This window comes from Arvicanthis niloticus, chromosome 12 (assembly GCF_011762505.2).
Source record: "Arvicanthis niloticus isolate mArvNil1 chromosome 12, mArvNil1.pat.X, whole genome shotgun sequence".
NCBI classification, from domain to species: domain Eukaryota; kingdom Metazoa; phylum Chordata; class Mammalia; order Rodentia; family Muridae; genus Arvicanthis; species Arvicanthis niloticus.
The window spans coordinates 23,393,184-23,407,934 of NC_047669.1; the positions used below are offsets into that span (position 1 = coordinate 23,393,184).

General features: G+C 37.3%; 1 protein-coding gene across 7 annotated transcripts in view; it reads left to right on the forward strand.

Moving 5' to 3' along the window:
- The window catches only part of Iqcb1 (IQ motif containing B1), a 47,295-nt gene extending 33,889 nt beyond the window's left edge, over nucleotides 1–13,406 (forward strand). For 5 of the 7 annotated variants that reach the window (XM_076942897.1, XM_076942898.1, XM_076942899.1 and 2 more), the window contains 2 exons: nucleotides 3,364–3,495; nucleotides 12,117–12,992. In XM_076942897.1, coding sequence (XP_076799012.1) covers nucleotides 3,364–3,495; nucleotides 12,117–12,545 — 561 coding nt within the window. In that variant the 3' untranslated portion in view covers nucleotides 12,546–12,992. Of the gene's footprint in view, nucleotides 1–3,363; nucleotides 3,496–12,116 lie in introns of all 7 variants that reach the window. The other 2 variants (XM_076942902.1, XM_034515208.2) reach the window with 1 other exon arrangement.
- Nucleotides 13,407–14,751: the final 1,345 nt, after the last annotated feature.

Consider the following 14,751-nt stretch of genomic DNA (forward strand, 5'->3'; position numbering starts at 1 on the left):
ACAGAAACAGCCTATTATTTTTGACCTGTGTGCTATGACTTGTCAGCCAGTGCTTTTAAAACAGTATATAATTTTGGTGAAAATAAAAACATGGGAGAAAAAAATGAAGAATTGCAAAGAATAATTTTATATTTGTGCCAAAACTGTATAAGTCTATTATAAAAGACTTGCGAAAACATTCAAAAAAATTGTTTTTATCAGTAGTCTCATAGCTTAAAATTTTAAAATGTTTTATCATTACCAAGCCTTTTCTTACTGTCTCTTTTATATTTGGAATACTGTAAAACATGTAAAATTAGGGTCCTTGTTTTCTATTAGCATAGAGCATGTCCTATAGAAACCTGTGGTTTGCCCAGAATCAAGAGTTTATGAGGAATTAGAATTGAGATTAGAACTCAATGTTTATTTCCTTTTATATACTCATTTCTTACTGTAAACATAATGAGTGCTTCATATGAACTCAGAGACTGTGGCAGCACTCATAGGACCTGTACAGGTTCAAGCCAGATGAAATCCCCGCACTGAGAGTGGAAAGTGAACATGGGCCCCATCCCTAACCAAGGAATTATTAGTTGGAATTGATACCTGCTGATAAAGAGAAAATCAGTGAGTGTCACTGGGTGTATCAGCCATACTCCAGGAGAGACTCCATGCCCAGGAGTAGCTGAACAATGCAAAACTCCATGTGTTTTATTTTGTGGGCTCTTTATTATATTTTGTTTTGTTTGGGCATTTTTCTTACTAGGTTTTTGGTTTTGGTTTTTGGGTGTTGATAGAGAAAGTATGAGAACATGAAGTTAGGTAGAAAGCTGGAAAGAATCTAGGAGGAGTTGGAGAGGGGAAACAAATATTTAAAATTTTTAATAAGATATGTATGTTGTCTAAATGTGTAAAGCCCTAGGTTTGATGCCTAGCACCACATACAGTTTATGCCAGGGTTAAGCAGGTGGAAACAGGAGGACCAGATAGGGTTATCTTTGGCTACTTGTTAGTTCAAGGTTTGCCTAAGCTATATGAGGCCTGGCAAATCAAAAATTACAGTAATAGAAATATTTAGGTATATTCTTTTGTCTTACTGTTTCTATTGCTACAACAAAACACCATGGCCGAAAAGCAAGTTGGGAAGGAAAGGGCTTAATTATTTGGCTTAACTTCCAGGTCATAATTCATCATTAGAGGAAATCAGAACAGGAACTCAAGGAGAACTAGAACCTGGAGGCAGGAGCTGATGCAGAAGACATGGAGGGATGCTGCTTACTGGCGTGCTCAGCCTGCCTTCTTATAGAACCCAGGACCACTAGCCCAGGGATGGCACAACCCACAATGGGCTCTACCCTCCCTCATTGATCACTAGCTGAGAAAATGTCCTACAGCTGAATCTCATGAAGACATTTTCTCAACTGAGGCACCTTTCTCTGTGATCACTATCTTGTGTCAAGTTGACACAAAAAGCAGCCAGTGCAACTGACCCTTTGTCAACTTGACACACAAATCACTATTAAGCCTCAACCCTTACTTTCTTGTTCATCCCCAACATCTAAATAACTGTAAAAGCTCTACAGTCTTTATAAATTCAAACACATTAAAATTTCGGTTTCTTTAAAGTATCCAATCTCTTAAAATCCAAAATCTTTTACAATTCAAACTCTCTTTGTGAGCTCTAGTAAAATGCTTCCTTACTTCAAGAGGGGGAAAAAAAGATCAAGGCACAGTAGCAATCAAAGCAAAGCAAAATCAAACTCTAACCATCCAATGTCTAGGATCCACTCATGCTCTTCTGGACTTGGGTCACTTCTCCAGCTCTGCCCTCTCTGTAGCACATATCTTGTCTTCTAGCTTTGGCTGCCTCCACTGCTGCTGCTGTTTTTTTGTGATCATCCCATGGTACTGATATGGTCAAAACACTGGGGTCATCTGCTGCAGCTGGGCTGCATTTTCACAAATAGCATCTCATAGGCTCTCACAGTGCCCAGCCTCAACTTCTCTGCATAACCCCTTCAATCCTGGGCCTTCAACTGCTACTGAGCTGTACCTTCAACCAGTGGCCTTCCTGGCCTCTCAGAATACCAAGCCTCAGTTGTTCTCCATGACCCTTTCACATCTTCAAAACCAGTACTACCTGGGTAACTCTTAAACAGTACCAAGTCCAGCTGTCAACACGAGGTACAACCTTGGCTGTCTCTGGAACAGAGCTTCTCTGCTCTCAGAAAACATTTCCCAGAAGATTTCACTTCAGTGATGCTGATCCCTTTTTAATCACTGCTAATGTCTTAGGTCCAGCTAACCAGCATCAATAGTCCCAGTAATGAAAAAGTTTCACTTTAGTAGTTCTGGTATCTTGTTAATCACAGCTGATTGTTCAGCTCCAGCAAACCAGAACTACAAAATCTTAAATTAACAACAGCCTTCACATTGTCTCTCTGAAATTTTACAGGTTATGCCTCCATCTTCTGCACTACTGTTAACATTTTTGTCTTTCAAGCTCCTACAGAACATCCCAATGAGGTCTCAACACTCACTGTTGTTTCTAGTTCCAAAACCCTTTCACAATCTTCTCCAAAACATGGTCAGGTCTGTCACAGCAATACCCCAGTATGCTGGTACAACTTGTGTTAGTTAGGGTTTCTGTTGCTGCAACAAAACACCATGACCAAAAAGCAAGTTGGAGAAGAAAGTGTTTATTTGGCTTACACTTCCAGATCATAATCCATCATTTGGAGGAGGTCAGGAACCTGGAAGCAGGAGCTGATGCAGAGGAGATGGAGGGATGTTTCTTACTAACTTGGTTCCCCTGACTTTCTCAGCTTACCTTCTTATAGAACACAGGACTACCAGCCCAGGGATGGCACCACACACAATGAGTTTGGGCCCTCCCCCCTGGATCACTAATTGAGAAAATGTCCTTCAGCTGGATCTCATAGAGCCATTTCCTCAACTGAGAATCCTTTCTCTGTGATGACTCTTAGCTTGTGTCAAGTTGACACACAAAACAAGCCAGTTCACCTTTTTAAAAAATTCAAGGTATATACTCTTACCCTACTACCATGGTGGGAAGGTGATATATGCTTAATAAAAACCAGACTTCAACTGGTAGAGGTATTAAGCATATTTGCAACTTACAAGTATTTTCTACTTAAAATGGACTTATTTGGACATAGCCTTATTAGAAGTAGGGGTAGATCTGTATAGTTAAAATTTTATTATATTTATTTTGTCACAGTCTCATTCCCCTCCTTATGCATACTCAGAGTTGCCTAATACAACCTTGGTGTTACTGACTTAGATTATAGGGAAAAGAGTTCTATTAAGGGAACAGAATCAAAAGCACTTCTTTTTTTTTTTCCCCTCTCTACTTCACTCCAGGTTCTTAAATTCCTAGCAAAGTGCCGTAGGAAAAAGAAACTCTTTGCCTCTTGGCATGGACTCCAAGAACTCACTGATGCACGCAGAGTTGAACTGAAGCAACAAGTGGATGACTATGTCAAAAGACATCCGGTATGTAGGATTCCATGCTGAAATACATGTTCTATTAATGCATGGTCTTTACTACCAAAGTAGTATCTCATACATATATTCACATTGACTGTTGGATGCAAGTTCCATAGACTTAGTAGACTTGCACTCTTTTTACAGGATCCAAAGGTATAATTGGTGGTGAATAGGGACTCAGCTTAAAAACTGCCTATTTTCTGTACTATGCCAACAAAACTCATACATTGGTTCTTTTATAATAGTACTGTAAAATCTTGTGTGCTTTGAATCTTTTAATAAGAATATATATTGTTAATCAGTGAGTATTCATTCTTATCTCCATATGCTCAAACACATGCATAAGAACTTATATTCACTAGGCTAAACTCCAAAGACATAGTAAGATATACAATTTGATGCCATGCCTCTTTGGTTTTAAAACTGTAATCCTGTTGACACTCTTCCACAGCAGAAATATCCATTTCTCTGACTTTGTGTGATGCAGAGTACGTGCTATCTGCTTCTTCCTTCTGAGTTTCTGACCTTACACTTTTGCACATCTTTGAAAGACATTTCTGTCTGTCTTCAGAAGGACTCAACCATTCTTGTGATTATAATCAGCTATATATCTGTGTACATTTTTCTTTTATTCCCCATGTTTCCACACTTTTCAAATTCTATGGAAAAACTGATAATTTATTCATTTCAACCAGAATTCTTACTTTCTTCATTTGAACCAACCATTCTTTTTTTTTTTTTTTTTAATTATCAAATCATAATTTTTACTTTTTAACACAGGGGTTATAAACACAAAAATGCAGGATGTGGGGAAGGGGATGACACAGGAGCATAGGTGTTCAGGGGGAGTGCAGATATCTTTCAGAACAGGGTATCAGCTGGGTGAAGTTTCAGGGGACAGGTCACTATGGCTCAGCCTAAGATTCACTTGTCCTTATCTAAGTTGGTACTATCCGCCAAGGCTGCCTATTTACAAGGTCTATGACTACTCAGGCTGGTAAATTTCCACAAAAGGTGCCTATTTACAATAGTTTATAGCCATCTGCTTCAGTGTTTTTCTACAGAGACACAAGACTTCATGTTAGCATGTATGTCAGGCCTATTGCTGATTTTAGGCTTATGGCTGATTTTAGGCCTTCAGTGAGTGTATAAGTAGGGCTGCCCCTGGCATCTCCTCCTTTCTCCAAGTATAGAAGGGCTGTGGCGATTCTAATCTTGCCAAGGCGGGGATAGAGGCCTGACTTCCAGTAAAGAGGACCTTGTAATGGCTCCAGTCCTTCTGTCATTGTCCAGTGAGGCATGAGGGCCATACCCATCCCTATGTATTTTTTCTGGAGAGGGGATACTTTTGACATCAACCCCTATGCAGTCAGGCTTGTCCCTCAGGGAACCCAGAAACATATTTTTAACTTTTATTTATATTCCCTTGTAGTGCTTAGCCTCACAGCCTAAGCAAGAATTGAGATTGCCAGTCAGAGAGGGTTCTGGTTGGCCCCTCTTTTAGGTTGGGTGGAGATGGGATTTGGAAATTCCCTGGATAGAGTAAGAACCTCATCTTGAGTCTCATGGTCCTCCATAGCTAACTTATGATAATGTATCTGAATAGATTTTGCTATCAGATTATCTATCTGTTGTTTCATACAGTCAGCCTATTTAAGGCCCAGGGACCAAAAGAAATAAGCAAAAATAACCCAATTAATGGTCCCAAGATGGAAGGAAGTAGGGTTGACAAACATGGAGAGGTTGAAGACCAATTCTTGTACCAGCTCTCATCTCTCTGTCTTTTCTCAAGACCTTCTCTGACCTTTTTCATGCTCTTTAATCATCTCTGTTTTATCTATGTAAAAGCAGCATTCTTTAAGGGCTATACAGAGTCTAGAGCTGTACAGTCCTTTCTATTGTAAAAGAGTAAATCAAGTCCAATAAAGTCCTTTGCAATTTTTGGAGATTGCTTCAGACAGTGAAATGAGGGATTTCTTCAGATTAGTGATGTCAATCTCTAGCTGTTTGATGTCCTTGTAAAAGGCCCATCGAAGGTCTGAGTAGTATAAGTCCGGAGGCCAGCATCAGCATTAGAACTCCTAACAGCAGACATCATGGGTGATTCATTTTTACCTGGAAAGGAAAAAGAAGGGAATTCTCAGGGAGATTTCTCTTCCCTGGATGTCAATTGTTATTCATCTTATTTATAATTGGGCCTGGTTTTGTGGGGTATCTATTTATTTCATTAATCTTTTTGGCGGCCATTTAGCTGTGCCTTCTGTGGTATCAAACAGGCATATCAATCCTCGGCCCCATATGAGAACTGGGTCCTGGCCATTCCATTTAAGGGTAAGAGGGTCCTTCCACATAGCTGTGCCATAGTTTTTATTGGTCTCAGCGATGCCAGAGGCAGTCAGCAGCAGATTCACCATGAGCTTTCAGTTTTAGAAAGTTAAAAGTGAACAAGGCATGATGGAGAGTATTTTTGGGAGACTCATTCTGGAAATACAGTTTCCCCTCTTTTGTTTTAAAGCCAATTTTTCAGAGTTCTTGTAAAATCAGGGCAGAAGCGTCAACAGCCATTCCTTCCACCCTCAGAGAGTCATGAAGACACTAAAGAAATACAAATCTTTGTTAATAATCTCTTTTATCAAAGGACTATTATAAAACAGCCAACAATTAATTAATCTATATAATATATCAATTAATGATAGCTTCTTCTATCCTCTTTTTCCTCTTTTTTCAATTAATTGTTGAGGAAAATTAGGATTTGCATCTCTCATGAGAATATTAAACAGAGACTCAAATTCTTTTGTGAAGAGCTTAAAGTAAGATCTTAGCCAATAAGCATCTCCTGGAAACTTTTGAAAATAATTTGAAATAAGTAAACTATCTTTTTTTTTTTTGCCAGACCCATTATCTGGTTTTTTTTAATTGGGTATTTTACATATTTACCTTTCACTGTTATTTCCTCTTCCATTCTTCCCCAAACCCCTTATCCCATACCCCCTCTTCCTATTTTTATGAGGGTATGTTCCTACCATCCTCCCAATCCCGCCTCCCTGCATTCCCCAACACTAGGGATCCAAACTTACGGGGACCATGGCCCTCCACTTCCACTGATGCCTACCAAGGCCACCCTCAATTACCTATACAGGTGGAGCCATGAGTCCCTCCCTTTGTGTTCTCAGGCTGGAGGTTTAGACCCTTCGAGCTCTGGTAGAGTATTTTGATACTCCTTCTAAAAAGGACCAAAGCACCCACACTTTGGTCTTCCTTCCTCCTCTTGAGTTTCATGTGGTCTATGCATTGTGTCTTAGGTATTGTGAGCTTTTGGGCTAATATCCACTTATCAGAGAGTGCATACCATGTATGTTTTGTGATTGGGTTACCTCACTCAGGATGATATTCTCAAGCTCCATCCATTTGCCTAACAATATCATGAACTCATTGTTTTTAATAGCTAAGTAGTACTCCATTGTGTAAATATACCACATTTTCTGTATCCATTCCTCTGTTGAAGGACATCTGGGTTCTTTCCAACTTCTGGCTATTATAAATAAGGCTTCTATGAACATAGTGAAGCATGTGTCCCTGTTGTATGTTGAAATACATTTTGGGTATATGCTCAGGAGTGGTATAGCTGGGTTCTCAGGTAATACTATGTTCAATTTTCTGAGGAACCGCCAGCCTGCTTTCCAGAGTGGTTGTACCAGCTTGCAATCCCACCAACAATGGAAGAGTGTTCCTCTTTCTCCACATCCTCACCAGCATCTGCTGTCACTTGTGTTTTCTATCTTAGCCATTCTGACTGGTATGAGGTGGAATCTAAGTGTTGTTTTCATTTGCATTTCCCTGATGACTAGGGATGTTGAACACTTCTTTAGGTGCTTCTCAACCATTCGAGTTTCCTCAGTTGAGAATTCTTTGTTCAGCTCTGTACCCTATTTTTTAATAGGGTTATTTGATAGTCTAGAGTCTAATTTCTTCAGTTCTTTGTATACCTTGGATATTAGCCCTCTATCAGATGTAGGATTGGTAAAGATCTTTTCCCAATCTGTTACCAATCATTCTTAGTATATCAAACTACTACTCATATTTTATTAGGACTGTGCTAATGATGCTTGTGTTTGAGTTTGTTTCTTCCTTTCCTTCCTCCTTTCATACCAACAATCTAAAGTCTGAGCCCAGAAGGGTGATTCACATTGTTAATCCTGGCATTCAGGAGGCAAATACAGGCAGATCTTTGTGAGTTTGAGGACAGCCTGGTCTACAGAGCAAGGACAGCCAGGACTACACAGAAACCATGTCTCAAAAGAAAAAAAAAAAAAAAAAAAAAAAAAAAAAAAAAAAAAAAAAAAAAACCTGTAGGGTGACTATGTTAAAGGTTTGATATAATAGTTTTAGGTAATCCTACCACTTAACATTTTATTCTTCCAGAGCCTGTCCTCCATACAATGAAAAGCAGAATAAAAATGTGTCTGTGTCCATACATGAGCCTGATAACCATTGTAACAGAACAGTGAAAGTAAATTGTATAATAATGTTTAGTCCTGCCTATATAAGAGGTTTTCATCATTGTTTAAATCTTTATCAAATATCACTGACTCTTGTCACATGCACCACATAGTTAATACCCCCAGTGTTATGGAGTGTTCAGCCTTTAAGACAACTATACATTTCTATTGCTGTAGGACTAAAGTAACTATAGATGAATAAATGAATAGGTATGGTAGTATCTCAACTAAACCATTTATATTGGCTTGTTTGTTTATTTATTTATTGTCTAGGGGTCAGAGACAACCTATAGTCAGTCCTCTCTTCCCACCATGTAGTTTATAAACATCAAACTCAGGTCATCAGACTTGGCAGCACACAGAGCCTTCACTGAGCCATCTTGCCACTGAAAACTATTTTCTAAAATAAGCTTTTGTTTTTAGTTTGCTGCACCTTGTTTTGAATAATAGTAATAACTTATAATTATAGTCTTTGTAGCATACTAAAAAGTAAAACAATATATGGAAACAATAACATAAAAGCCAGAAGAGAAGAAATACAGGTATGATTTAAATTCTTATATATAAATTAGTATAGTATCACTCAGAATTAAATTGGCAAATTAATGGTACATAATACGAATCCTACAACAATGAACAAAGAGCAAAAAGTTATAAAGGGAATCAAACCAAATCAAATATATATATATACTTAATTAATCAAAAAGAAAATAGAAAAGGGAGGAATGTATAAGAAAGTAATAGGACTAGTAGGAAAAATCAAGGTAAGAAACTAAAGCGTGATTATGTTGATATAAATATAAATAGTATGACTCTAGTTAGAAAAGAAAAAAATCAGATTTTTCAGAGCAAAATTAAAACTAAAATCTGGATGGGAAAGATGATTCAGCAGTTATGAACACTTGCTGCTCTTGTAGAAGATCCATGTTCAGTTCAGACAATTACAGCCACCTATAAGTTTAGTATTCAGGAGCCAACACCCTCCCTTGGCCTCTGTGGGCACTGTACATACATGGTGCACATGGAAACAGGTGCGGTACAGGCTTGGTTATATATTAATTAGAAGAGATGTATTTTTTTAGATGGAAAAGTAAAGTAAAACAGTACTGTCATAAAGTGTCATTTACTTAAGAGAACATAAAATTTCTAAAGCTTTATGTACCCAATAACATACCTTTAAAATACACAAAGCCAGTGTGGATGAAAATCGTTAAGTGAAATAAATAGTTTGTGGCTCCACTTGTCCAAGTTAGATGGACTCATCAACTGATAGAAACAGAAAACAGAATCATGGTTCCAGGAGCTAAGTATGCATAATGTCTAGAGGTTCATGTAATTAGTACAATAGAAAACTAAAGGAATTGCATACCTATTTATAGAAAAACAGAACTTTAATCCAAATTCCATATCGTGCACAAAATTTAATTCAATATGTATCAAATCTAATCAAATGCATAACCTAAAACTATAAAACTTCTAGAAGAAAATATGGTAGAACATTGTTATATTGAATTAGTCAGTGATTTTTCAAATATCCCAGAAGCCAAAAAAAAAGAAAATTAATAGATTGACTTCAAAATTTAAAACATGTGCTCTTCAGAACTGTTAAGATAATGAAAATAGAAATCAAAGAGTTAGAAAACATCTTGCTATTCATTTTTCTACAAACTAATCTATACAAAGAATTTTTAAAACTGAATAGTAAGAAAATACATGATCTATTTTTTTAAATGGCTTAAAGACTTGAGTATCTTTTTTTTGTTGTTGTTGTTTAGTTTTGTTTTTGAGACAGAGTTTCTCTGACTGTTCTGGAACTCACTCTGTAGACCAGGCTGGCCTCGAACTCAGAAATCCGCCTGCCTCTGCTTCCCAAGTGCTGGGATTAAAGGCGTGTACCACCACTTCCAAAGACTTGAAAAGACAGTTCCTCTAAAGAAAACATACAAGTAACAAGCTCATGAAAAGGCACATCAGCACCCATTAGAGAAAATTATAATTAAAACCACAGTAAGGTGAGCCACACCCATTAGAATGGCTAGATTTTTAAAGATTAAAACAGAGTGTTCCCCACATCCTGCATTTTTGTGTTTATAACCCTTGTGTTAAAAAGTAAAAATTATGACTTGATAATAATAAAAAAAAATTTAAAAAAGACCCCCCCCCCCAAAAAAAAAAACCACAGTGTTGGCAAGCACATAGAAGAAATATGATTGCTCAGATTCTGATAAGAATGTAAAAGTAATTTGATAGTTTACTAAACATATATGTATCAGGATGGAGATATCTCAGAGCTTAAGAGTGCTTACTGCCCTTTCAGTGGACCTGAGTTACATTCCCAACACCCATGTCACAATCACCAGGAACTCCAATTCTAGAGAAACTGACACCCATCTGGCCTCCACAGGCATCCACATGCTTGTGTATATATGCACACATGCACATACACACACAAATAAAATTAAATCTTTAAAAGCATATAAACTACTAGTATATGCACAACCCTGCATATATCTAGCACTGAAAAAGTAAAACTACAAAACCTAAAAGATACTGTTTTAACAATACTTAATTATCTAGACACATGAAGTACATTTACCTTGTTGTGTAGCTTTAACCACCATTTTATCTTTAGACTTTTTTTCTACTTTTGATTAAACAAAATACCTATTTCCCTCTCTTGGCTCCTGACAACTACCAGTATGTGTCTGAACTTAACTATTTAATATGAAGTCATATCCTTTGTACACAATTCATTTCACTTAGTATAATGTCTTTAAGATTCATTCAGGTTGTAGATTGTGTCTAAATTTTTTTCTTAAGATGTAAATGAAATTCCATTGGGCATATTTCATAGGCAGAGACAGGTAGATCTCTGTGAATTTGGGGCCTAGCTGAGCTGTGTAATAGACACTATCTAAAAAATAATATTTTGGATAACAGTCCATTGTTGATGTGTTGCATATTTTATTGTTTGTTTGTTTGTTTGTTTGTTTGTTTTGGAGGGTATACATTTCTTAGTTTGCCTTGGTTTGTCTCATGAAGTCCAAACTGGTGTAGAGCTCATTGTGTAATCTTTGAAGGTGATCTTAAGCTTCTGCTCCTGCCTTCACCTCCCAAGTGCTGCGATTAGACATGCCCTGCTTTACTGTACAGTGTTATGTCGTGTTGGAGGTTAAATCCAGGGACTCTGCGTGTGAGGCAAGCACTCTACTGATGGAACTGGGTCTTCAACCAATATCTGTTTTAAATATACCTAGTAAATATGACTTGTTATACCATTGTGTTTTAGATTTGCATTTCTATTTTGATCAGATATTTTCAGTATATTTCCATGTATTTATTTGCCATTTACAGAAACATATATTCAAGATTTCTGCCCATTTTCAAATCTGGTTGCATTTTTGTTGATGAGCTAAATGAGTTCTCTGTATTTTGTTCCTTATCTGATAAATGATTTTATTTTATTCTGTGGCCTGCCCTTTAACTGTGTCCTTTAATGCACAAAAAAACTTTAGTTTTATGAATTTCATTTTGCCTTTTGTTACACACTTTTAGCTCTTATTTTTAGTTTTTCAACCTCTCTTCTTTCACAGGAACTTCAATTCCTTTAGTCAGTGGTGTAGTTCTTCCACATAAGCTCTGCATATCCTTGTGTATATTCTACCTCTCGGTTACTTACATCCTCTAATCAAAGTAAAGACAGTGTAAACTGTTGTTTGAGTCTATCTTTTAGAAGTTTGTATATGTAAAAATTTAGCGTATATTGTGGTATTTTCTAATGCTTTGGTTTTTTAGTTGAATATGAATGTAGATCTCATAAATATGAAAAGATGAGTGTAAGTCTAATGAATACCCCAGTTTGTCATTTTTTACATTTTTATATAGCCCAGATTGATCCCGAGCTTATGATTGTCCTGCTTCTGCTCCTGTGTTGACATTACAGGCATGAATACTCAGAACTAAAGCTATTTTTAAAGATAATTTAATACTTACACTAGTGTACAAGTTAGATAAGAGCTATAAGATTCTATTGATAAAATGGGACATTGCTAAAAATTCTAGCTCTGCTATAAATCATATTTTGATACATAATGTGTTTATGACGAGTTTTCTGTCCTTTGTTTTCAGGGCTCTCAGACGTCAGATGTGGCCAGCAGGGAGCTCCATGCACAAGCACAGGAACGACTTCAACACTATTTTATGGGAAGAGCCATAGAAGAGCGAGCCCAGCAGCACAGAGAAGCTTTGATGGCTCAGATCAGCACCAATATTGAACAGTTGATGAGTATGCTCTACATCCATCTTTGTTTCATAAATGGAATACCCCATGCAAGAGCTGTGGCATCCAAAATCTTTAGAAGTGCCACAAATAGTCTTTATTCCAGTCCTCAGGAAATCTTACATCACCCCAGTTTTCAACTCTATAACATTATATTTGTTATAAATTCAAATATTTCAACTCCATCAAAATTACTAATTTCAAAGATGTTGTGCTCTTCTAGACATATTCTGCCCAAAACTTTAAAAAAAATTTTTTTTTATTTTAGAATTAGATAATGACAGTAATTACAGTACAACAAACTTGTCAGAAATAACTGTTAATGACTTTTTTACCGAAGTTTCTCTCTTTAAGCTGTCTAACACAATATATCGTTTTTCTTTCCTTTTAAGGCTGGAAGTTGCCAGGGATTGGAGTTGTTGCTGTCACCCACATCTGTAATTTTTCCCTAGACACCTACCTTCATAGTTAGCAGTGACAGCATATTCAGAGTTAGAACCCTGTCCTGTTCTGACTATGGCTACGCTCCAGCTCTGCTGCTTGCCTGGCATACTTCCACTAATCCATTTACTTTCTGTTTGCTGCAGAGGCACCAAGTCTGAAGGAAGCCGAAGGAAAGGAACCTGAGCAATTCCTAAGTAGATCTAGGCCTGTGGCAGCCAAGGCCAAGCAGGCCCATCTTACTACCCTGAAGCACATACAAGCACCCTGGTGGAAGAAGCTTGGAGAAGAACCAGGGGATGAGATTGATGTTCCAAAAGATGAGCTTAGTATAGATTTAGGAACTTTATTTATCGGTGGAACCAAACCTCCCTAGAGAGTTACTGGGAAAGCTGGCAATCTTACCTTTTTAAGAGATTGTTAGTTTTGCCTCTGGCATGCAGGAAGACTAGGGCTATGCCAGTGGCTTTCCAGAGCATCAGCTTCATGCAACACTTGGAAAAAAAAGCAGAGCATTGCCTACCTCACTCAGTTCTTTCCCGTCTGTATACCCTGTCTCTAGTCACAAGCAGATTTGTGAGCTTTAATTGTGTGACAGAACTCAATGTAAAATTTTATTGTTAATATGAAATTTCTTTCTGTTTTCTAACTAAAAGTTGGTTTGTTTTTGTTTTTAAATAAATAGTGTTTCTGGAAAAGTTGTCAGGATTATTTCAATGTTTTACATTTGTTATTCAGAATTTCCATTATTTTATTAATAATATATATATGTATATATATATATACATACACACACACACACACACACACATATATATATATATATATATATTTTTTTTTTTTTTTTTTAAACGGGTTCTCTGTCTTAGAACTCTGGCTCTATAGACCTTTGGCCTTGAATCCCCAGAGACCCACCTGCCTCTGCCTCCTGGCTGCTGGGATTAAAACTGTGTGCCACTACTGCCTTTTTGGTTTTGACCTTGACAAAATTTAGTAAAATAATTGGTCAATTAAATAGCATTACATTAGGAAAGACAGGAGAAGAGACAAACAGTAGTTTATATAGTTCATATAGTAAAAATAATGTTTTTTGTTTTGTTTTTTTTTTTAAAGTCTCACTATATATCTCTGACTGGCCTGGAATTAACTAGACCTCACCGTTCTACTTGCTGCTTCCTCTTAGTGCTGGGATTAGAGGCATGTACCACCATACCCGACCATTGCTTTTGTTTATTTCCTTTTTAAAATGGTGAAGTGGAAAATATGTTCAATTACTGCTTGTGAATGTATGTGTATGTGTGTGAGTGTCCATGTGGGCGTATTTACTTAAAATATCAAAAGGGGTGTCTGAGCTTGAGTTACTGGTACCTATGAGGCACCAGACATTGGGACTGGGAACCCAATGGGTCCTCTGTAAGAGCAAGTGCTCTTAATTACTGACCCATCTTTCCAGCCCCCATACACTACTTTTCAATAAAAAGCCTTTAATTGGTCACTTTTTCTAGCTTGTAAGTGATTTATTGGTGTATATTATACTTGTGGTATATATTCGGATATTCAAATAAATGTTAAGTTAAAAATAAAACATTATCTCTTGAAGATACATTGGTGAGAGGCCAAACTTACGCCATCTTGGAACTTGCCTCCATCTTAAAAGAAAAAAAAGCCTGAGAACTTGGCCTCCAGCTGCACCCAAGTACCAGGAAGGACCCCATGGCTTGTCCTTGGTTGGTTATTCCCTAGCTACTTCCTAGCAACAGTTAATCAAAGATTAGTCTGATTGTTTTAGATGTACTTTCAGACCCGTTAGTGATTGTATATGGTCTTACTTCAGAGCACCTACCTGTTGGCTTACAATAGACAGTTAGATGCTTGCCAGGTTGTACCCTCCCTCACTTACTTCCATTTCCTAGAAAACCTTGTCCCAGTGGGAGTTAGGGCTGTCTCGCCAGACAGTCCTGTGGTCCTCTGGTGAGTAAGCCTAAAATGCTAGTTTGTAATAAAGAGACCCTAATGTGATCACATCAGAAATGGCTCCTTGGT